At 39.0% G+C, this 9,552-nt stretch overlaps 1 protein-coding gene across 1 annotated transcript; it reads left to right on the top strand.

The window, feature by feature from the left end:
- The first annotated feature begins 7,841 nt into the window (after positions 1-7,841).
- LOC128742802 (stromal cell-derived factor 2) lies at positions 7,842-9,318 on the top strand. Its single transcript, XM_053839262.1, has 4 exons — positions 7,842-8,040; positions 8,235-8,433; positions 8,664-8,791; positions 8,854-9,318. Exons 1-4 carry the CDS (start codon positions 7,968-7,970, stop codon positions 9,111-9,113), a joined length of 660 nt encoding a protein of 219 aa, XP_053695237.1. The 5' UTR covers positions 7,842-7,967; the 3' UTR covers positions 9,114-9,318.
- The last annotated feature ends 234 nt before the right edge of the window (positions 9,319-9,552 follow it).

Here is a 9,552-nt window from a genome sequence, read left to right as displayed (position 1 = left end):
GCAAAACCTGGCAAACGAAATTATCCGAACTGGCAATTAAAGTGAAAGTACATTAAAAACTGATCCTGAAACATGTTAAGTTATTCGTTTCTTTCAGTATCTTTATCATTTAATTTGCACGTAAAAACTATCTAGTCGTCTAAGTGATAAGGCGGGTAAGTGAAAAACTACATCATAGTAAGCTATGTATATATGTTTATTTTTTACATATTTTATTATTTATAATTTCTTAATCAGATTTTACATAGAAATTAAGGAAATGTTAAACCATTGCAACTCCAAATGCATTGTAACAATTCAACTATTCAGACATTTTTGACATAAAATGTCATTGTTTTTACTATGTAGGTAACTACAGCTGCGGTCAAATCGTTCGAAGACATAACAGTCAGCAAGGAACTGCCTCTGTACTTTGGAATACGCATGGTAACTAGTACGTTACGTTATAGTATCGGCACAATCAAGCAGAAAAGGCTTCATCATTGCTTGGGCTTTGCGAGATTGAGATTTTTTTAATTTGGGAAGATTAGGTACAGTTTGAATGCAAGTTTGCAAGATCCTCCGAGCTTCATATCACATTAATGCCGCGTTCACATATTAGGAAATTACAAATCTAGTTAACATAATGGAATGAGAGAACAAATGAAACGTTTGTTCGAGAAATCCCACATGTGCTTTTGACACAATTGTAGGAAAACAATTTTTTCAGGATTTGAGAGAAGATGTCGGAATCCCCGAGGATTCAAAACTGTCAAAAACCCATAAAAATTGGCTCATGTCGAATGGCGCTTGTGAGGTTTCTCAAACAAGCGATTCAAATATTCGAAAGAGCGACCTGTCTTTTCGCCTGATTTGAATCCTCTTGACTTCTATGCATGGGGTTACATACTAGGCAAAATAGGGAGCACCAAAGCATTTGACTGTCAGCCTGTATAATTGAACAATGTCATAATCAAAGATCATATTCGAAAAAAGTTAGATACACTCATTTGCTTGAAACTTTTTGTAAAAATGACTGAAATTTTGACTGAAAGTAGTTGAGACTATAGCCAGCTAGCATACGGTTTCGAATGAGAATCACGTACCGATATGTATATAACAGAATCGCGCAGAATTAGCTTATACGTATCTACCATTTTGGAGACGATATACGCATTGAGGAAACGATTATATAGGTATTTCTATACGATAAGATCCGATTAAGCTCAACCAGCTTCATACAGCTATACAACTTTGTGCTGAAAAGCGTATGTTTGTCAGCTACCAACATTATAAGCGATGGAATATCAACTTGTGCATGTTTTATCAGGCCTTTTTTAGGATTCCGAATTTGTCAAGAGATACTTACGATAATTTTCGTACATTGATATTCGAGTTGGTTGGGACTGAGTATTGTTTTACATCAATCGAGTTTCATCAAAATCGATTCAATCAAACGGAATGCCGTTGACCAAAACTCGTGCAAGGAAGTTGTACAGGAAGTGGCTCGCAAAACCGTTCTGAATGATGAAACCTATATCAAGGCCGGCACCAGACAAATACCGGAAGAGGAATACGGGGTTGCCAGCTCTAAGTTTCCAAGACTGATTGTACGAAAGAAGCTGTCAAAATTGGTCTAAAAATTCCTAGTCTGCTGAGCGATCTGCGGATTTGGTAAAATAAGTCAGTCGTTCATCATATTAGGGACCGTTAACGGACAAGTCTACTAGGATGAATTCTTTTAAAAGCAGTTTCTTCCCTCTACTCCGGAAGTTCGCCCTGTCGAGAAATTTTGGATCATCATGAAGGGAAACCTTCGCGAAAGCTCGTAGGTGATCGTAATTGAACTTGAATTGCAGGAAGTGTGGCTCAAAGTATCTAAGCAAGTCAGCCTTACCACAGCCCAAAATTTGATAAAAGGAGTGAAAGCAAAGATGCAGGCGTTTGGGTTGGGAGTAGTGATCTAATAAAGCAATGTCTTTAGGCATTCGAGATACAAATTTTCTGCTTAAACCTCGTCCTCAATAGATTTGTGAAAATATGTAGTAGGTTTTCTGGTAGGTAAATGTCTGGTAAAGGTGAATTGAACACTCTGATATGAGAGTTTGCCATCACCAGTATTTTAAATATTGTTATGTAGCTTCCTGATATCAGAGTTTGGTTTGCTTAACTTCATTACATAAAAATCTGACGTTTTTGGTCAATTATCGATTAGATATTTTCGAGAAAAAAATCCCACATTTTCGATCAATTATCAATGAAATGGTTTCGAAATAAATCAATTATCTGCTGCTTTATCCAACCAAATGACTCCATTCGCACCGACCAGGTCCCACAGAGCGGGGGATCAACAATATCCAACGTTCACTGTATAGTATGCCCATTTGAATGTACACAACCAAACAGCGCGTTTTCGTGGCCGTAAAGTCAGTAAAGTCTCTTAGCCGTTTTCTTGTGTACTCAATTCGCTGTATGTGCGCTGCGCTGCGTACCATGTCTTTATATTTCTTCGTTTCGCTCCGGTCGTGTGTCACTCGGCTGCCCGCAATATGGCTTGTTGAGTAATCATGAGCAGATAATTTTCCATTTTCCGGAATATTTCTGGCACACTTTTTTTTCCTCTTCATCACAATACACAGATCAATTACAATGGTTGTGTAAGACCATCCGATCCCTTCCCCGGGCAAGGATACCGTTCAAAGATTCTCCAACAGCAGAAGCAGCAGTCGCATCGACAGCAGCAGTAGCAGCAGCTGTTGGTTGTCAAAAGGTGAAGGCTTTGACATTTGAGCTGGACACATCAGAAATCACTTTTTCGTAGCGTAAAATTATAGTTCAGCATACGGCAATTTAGGAGGCAATTTTCCATCTATCAAATGATGGAAAGTGAAAATCATTGACTCACTTTGCGTTTTCTCGGTCGCGAAACTGAAACACTGAGCAACGTAATCCACTTTCTGACTATCACATCAGCAAGCACACAGCAATGGTTGGCAAGACACACGCGGTGGAGTAGATGGAGACGCCTGTAGTTGAATCACGACGACGACGACGACGACGATTGCTGCTTACTTACGCGTAGCGCGGCGAAGAGAGCGATCTGCAAACGACGACGACATGCAGCGAGGGTTCGTTGTCTACTGAATGGAGAAATCTCCTCTTAAAGAGACCCCGCGAGACTTCTTGTGCTTGTGCATACTATCGCAGCTCGTTACAGTGGTGGCCGTCATCGCCGACGTCGATTGAGGGGAGCTCGCGTGTGCTCCATTATGCGCCTGGCGCGCTCTCCCCAAGACAGTGAAAGGAAAGTTGAGCGAATGTTGTTGTTAGCTGACTGACTGCCGCCTGCCTGAGCTCAAGCAAGAAACCGATCTTGCCAGCAGCGCAGCGCGCACGGTTAGTCAGTTGGCCTTTGCTTTGCCCGTCCGTGCCGTGCCGTGAAGGCTGTCCGAGGTCCGGTCCGGTACAGTTCGACGAGAGAAGGCGAGTGCGCGTGTAGAGAGAAATGTGTGTTCGTCACTTTTTATTTTGGTATGCAAAATGAGAGAACTACTGCTGGGCCGATATGCACTAAAAAGAAAAAAGAAAATTGAATCATGGGTTTCGAAGGACTTTAGGTGAATCATTTGAATCGGGATTACAACTTGCGTTTAACGGGAAATTAGCAGTCATTAACTTTTCATTTTTGTTTCAAGCAAAAAAACTGCTTTTGAAATTGGCAGAATTGATGATGACTAATTTCACCTTAAAATTGAATCAGATTGTGATAGTATGTAATTTTAATGTTTGCACATATGAGGGTCATCCTATGCCAACCACATCAGTTGTAATCGACCATCTCCGATATCCATAAACCTCCCATGCACCTTCCAGCATTAGACAAAAGATAGGAGTCACGACAACTTGTTAAGCATAGCTACCTATTACCCCCCCCCCTCTTCCTTTCCACCGTTCCCCTTCATTACCGAAAAAAAATCCTTCTTCATTACTTTCCCTTACCGTCCCTTCATCAATTGTAGAATCATCGTTTCAAAAAAAAAATTAATATATGCCTGACCGCATTTCAAGGTCATGACTAAAGTCACGAATTTGGTCAAAAAAAATTGTTTTTCAATAATTTGAAGGTACCTGTGCAGCTAACACTTTTTAATGTTTCTCGCGCTATTATAAATAGTTTAGAATTGTATTAACAACTTCGGTAGCTGCAAAGTGTAGAGTTACGACTTGTTATAGGGTATGTTGCTACATCGTCGTAATTGCCTATTCCCGTCCTATCCAACACAAATTATTAAAAATATCAGCATTTTTATGACACACAATGCAAAACTAGTTATTCCTTAATATTTTAGTTATCATACGTTATCATCAGTTCATCATGTGTATCATACGCGATCAATCAAAGTGAGCTGAGATCTATTCAAATGCTTATCATGCTTATCATCACCAGCCAAATTTCCTACGTTTTTTCGTGCGACGAAGAAGACTATGTCGACTAATAGTTTTAATTTCCGTCATTCATAAATGAGAATAACTCACGCAAGGCATTGTCGTTATTCAACAGCCAGGAAAACCTACCTGACCTGCAGAAATTTTGCAGAATAACATTTGTCATGCCGTCCTACCTACCGTCCTAGAAATAAAGTCAGTTGCGTAATTTCAATCATATGCTTTAATAGTCGCTTTTCAGTGATTCTATCAGATCGAATGCTTGGACTGGTAGGACAAAACTAGATCTGAGACTAATTAATACATGGGTGTGGTATAGTTTAAATGCGCAAAGCACTCGAGTACTAATCGAGAAATTGTGGGTTGGAGTCCCACTGCCACGAACAAAACCCAATATATTTTTAGCCGCAGATCGAAAACTTGCCCAGTATTCAGTCTAACATTTTTCGCACCAAACGCTCCTCTGCTTTAATCAAAATAGAGTTTACGTTTGACCGCGAAAAAGTCAGTATCAGTAAAACTAATCATCTTGTAAAAATGGCAATTTAGTTCCCTATAACTTTTTTACTTGGAACGCATTTGCTGTGCTCCGAAGTCTGTCGATAAAGAAGGGTCAAGTTCTTAAGGACGTTTATACCCATGGCCTTGCTTTTTTGCATGTGGTTAAGCACAATAGTCGGCTGTGACCTGTAGCTGTAGGTGAGGGAAAGTTGATCGAGACTAACCTGATAATTACTTTAAATTTGCATATATTTTGTAATTTAGAGATGTAAACTCGTTGAACTGTGAAAAATCTGCTTATCACTAAAGAATGCAACATAATAATATTACACTTTATTTTTTTGCCCCTTCAAATTTCGAAAATTTTTGAAGGGGGGGGGCGACATAAACTTTTTTTTAATTTGTATAAGCCTTATTTGAAGGTTGTGTACCGCGTCTTTTACCCAAGCTAGGGGATCAGATCGAACCAAGCTATAATAGCGTAGGGAACCGGTTTTGAGCAGTTTTAAGTGGATCACTGAATGTTTTACCACAGACAAAAAGACATAACTCTTGGGAGGGAAATTCACAAAAATGATCGTCACGCTTATTTCGTCTGAATACTAGCACCGTCTGTGATCAACATTCCCAAATAAGGTACGGGAGGGTATTTTTAGCAGGTTTCTAAATTCAGCCTATTTGTCTTTTCTTTTGCCAATAAAAATACTTCGCCGACATACAATTTTAATATGTTATAACTATTTTCTCAAGACTGTAAGTAATCTATTATTTTTTATTCAAAGAACGTCAAACCCACCTGTTCATCCACTAGGCCGAAAAAATAGATGCCATCGCTTAATGGGCTGAAAATACCCTCCGGTTCCTTACTAACTTACAACAGGAGTATGACTCGAACAAGCAAGTATTTTTATGTGACATTCCTTATCTTTCGTTAAAAAGTGCCACTTTGACGAATACCGACGATTAAACCGTCATTTCACATTTGGGCTTAGTTGGGAATGTCTCCGTTTTGGTCAAAGTGGCGCTTTTTGACGAAAGAAAGTCAATTCCACATAAAAAATACTTGCTACTTCGAGGGATACTCCTGTTGCTGTTTGATATTTGGGAATGTCGATCATAGATGGTGCTAGTGTTTAGGTTAAATGTGAGGTACGATAATTTTTGTAGATTTTTCTTCCAAGACATATTTGAATGGCTGTTTGTCTGTGGTTACAGCGTGCAAATAATGCGAGAGTGAATGTTGTATCTGTTTGTCTGTGGTATTACCTTATATGAAGTATTCCACCACGCACACATATAAAGATTTTTTGACATTAGCTGAGGCCCTCGCTGAAGCTGTTTGCAGTAGGAATAATATCAAAAACATCAAATATCAAACTCCCGGATCCTCTCCTCCACTCTTCGCTCCCCTCTCACTCCTACATAAACGATCCGCAGCTAATGTCATTCTCGTTAGTGACGAAACCGCAAATTACTTCATTATAAGCGGTGTGTTGACTAAGTGGGGGATATCAGCATACCAATCTTCTTGTTAACTTTAGTTCTTGAAGCTGTTACCACTAAAAGTCACTATTATTAAGCTAAACTTCTGATTTTTACATTAAAAAATTGATGCGCTGGAACTAATCTCAATCAACCGAAACGCAATTTGATTATTAAGGTGCTTTTTTAAGAAGTCCTGAATTTTACTGACTGGTCCCAAATTATCACTGTTATAAGCTTGCGACCATGACTTCAAATGACGCAAGCGTTACATGTCTACTACAATATGGCATGTGCAAATTGAGTGCTTTTTAGTTTTAGGAATGCTGTAATTCGTGCTTAAAGCAGCGAAGTGGCGATTCTCTTCAGCAGCTGAAAAATTTACAGCTTTTTAACAACAATTTTAAATTCATCTTATTTGTTGTCGAAAACAGAGTAAACTGTGTTTGCATGAATTATATCTTAAGAACAAAATACTGCATTGTTTATATATTTCCAATGGATTAAAATAGGCGAGAGGCGACTCATGATTAATCTGTTCCTTACCCTATATCTAATGATGTTAAAACTATACCCCTTAAATAAATTCACCGCTCGAGAAATTGCTCATAAAGTCGTGAATCATAAATTTCGAAAAGGCTCGTAGGAAACAAAACTGTGCAGGATTTCGAAAAAAGAAAAAAAAGGTTTAATGAAAAAGTTTTGTAACAATAATTGACTCCTAATCCTCCTATAGTCCTAATAAAGCGTGGGTATCGTGAGTATAATCAATATATATAGAATGCCAGTGTCGCTGCAGTGCGCGTGGTAAACATCACACATGTTCAGATAATGTATTTACATTATATATGCAAATGTGTGTGTGCCTGAGATTCATCAAAAGGGGAATCTCATTGTCAAACTTCGACAACCAGTTTAGAATTTCAAATATGGCTGCCAAGTAATGTGATTGGAAACTTCGCTTGCTTCAAATTTCTGAAAAAAAAATCGGTGCAAAAGGGCGCAGTTGAGGGATTCTTCATCCGGACGAAAAGAAAAAGAAAGTTTAAAACCATTTCACTGGAATAAAAACACAGCCGAGAATGCACTGATGACAGCACCAACCAGCGCACAGATAAAGAACAGATAAATAACAATGAGCAACTTTGACAATGAAGTTCCCGATTCACAGACTTGATACAGATTGTTAGCATCATGTTTACCACAATGAGTCCTATAGAAAAACAGCGACACTGGCATTCTATATATATTGATTCTACTGTATCGTGTTGCATGCAAGCTTTCATAAAACCAACATTGAAGAAATTTACCACAGTTTATCGTGCACATCATGCACAACAGCGCTGCTGTCAGTGCTGTCACGGTGACAGCCAGCAGACAGGTCGCACGTCGCCAAACGAAACAGCAAAGCAAAGTGCATAAAAAGAAAACCAATCAGAACCATAGTTAAGGAAGCTGAACAGGCAGACAGAAGGGCTCTCTGAGCACACACTGCAGCATAATTAATATTGATAAATTATTCGATTTTAGTATTTAAAAGGCTTAGTAAATCCATTCAAATGACGCACATTTCCGAAATAGTTTATCTAGTCGTAGCCGTTAGTTTAATTTCCAATTTTGGCTGTATCAGCGGTAAGTAGATTCCAGTCTCGATTTTTGCTGTCGCTTTGTTGATAGTGTGGTGGTGAACTGTGATTGGCTGATTCTGAGCTTATTTGTGGCCGGCAGATGAGCTGCCTAATGTGGACCACGTCATTTGTTATTGTGGCTTAGTCAAAGTTGTAGTTTTATCGCAAAATAAATCGAAACATTGATTTCAATTGTAGCTGCCAGGAATAACAAATATGTAACATGTGGATCTGTTCTTAAATTGCTCAACACTGACTATCGAGTTCGACTGCATTCGCATGACGTAAAGTATGGAACGGGATCCGGGCAGCAGTCGGTTACGGCAACCGAAGTGCAAGAGGATGTTAACAGCCACTGGGCGATCAAGGCAGCCACCGGAAAGCACTGCGAAAGGGGGTATGTTTTTTGGCATTCAGAATATTTGAATTGAAAAATCTTTCAGAAATTTTGACAAATTTAAAATACAGTTACATACAAATACAACTTCAATAAGAGATGCTGTCAGTAAAAATCATGAAAAATTAAGTTTAGTTTATAAAAAAAAAATGAAACAGTTTTGAAAATAACAAATTAAAACTGAAGCAAATAACGATAAACAATGGTAAATCAATTTTCCCGTATTTCAGAGAACCGATAAAGTGTGGTGATACCATCCGTCTGCACCATCTATCGACGAACAAAAACCTACATTCACATCACTTCCAAAGTCCGCTTTCTGGAAATCAGGAAATATCTGCTTATGGGGATGAGAAAGGTAGCTGTTACGGTTATTTCCTCAAGTGCTCCTTGAAAATCACGCAAATAATCGATTTTCAGGTCTTGGCGACAGCGGTGACCACTGGATGGTAGTGTGCTCTGGCGATTCCTGGCAGCGTGCTTCTCCGGTTAAGATGCGCCACATTGATACCGATGCGTATCTTTCGGTTTCGGGACGTACCTTTGGTCGGCCCATCAACGGACAGATGGAGGTGGTTGGCGTTTCCCAACCCTACTCCGGTACTGATTGGACGGCCGCGGAGGGACTCTTCATTCACCAGACGGAAGCGGACAGTGTACCGAGGCATACGGAATTGTAATTAAACACGGGCGTACCGAGTGTGATTTAAGCGTGTTTGAGATTACAGGCGATTTTTCTGTACTGTAAATCAAATTCTGTGAAACCAAACAAAACAGTAGGATTGACAGTAATTATGTTTTAATGCTACTAGCGCAATTATCTGCGTTTTTCGGAGGCTTAGTGTGAATAAAATTGCACTTGTACTGGATGTCCGTCTTAATCGACTTGATATATTTTCTTTTATTTTAAGGGATATAGTGAAATGACTGCACATCACCATTCTACTAAATTTCATAAGTAAAAGTTAAAGCGCTCAAACTATTTATAACAAGGAATTCGATGAATGTTTTATGCGTTTGAAATATCTATTAACGAATACAAGAGCAAAGCGATATGTATCTTGAGTATTCATACTTGCAAGCAGGGCCCGGTATCGTCGAAACATATAAATGAAGCTG

This window comes from Sabethes cyaneus, chromosome 3 (genome assembly GCF_943734655.1).
Source record: "Sabethes cyaneus chromosome 3, idSabCyanKW18_F2, whole genome shotgun sequence".
In the NCBI taxonomy this organism is placed as follows: Eukaryota; Metazoa; Arthropoda; class Insecta; order Diptera; family Culicidae; genus Sabethes; species Sabethes cyaneus.
This window is presented reverse-complemented; position numbering and strand designations above follow the sequence as displayed.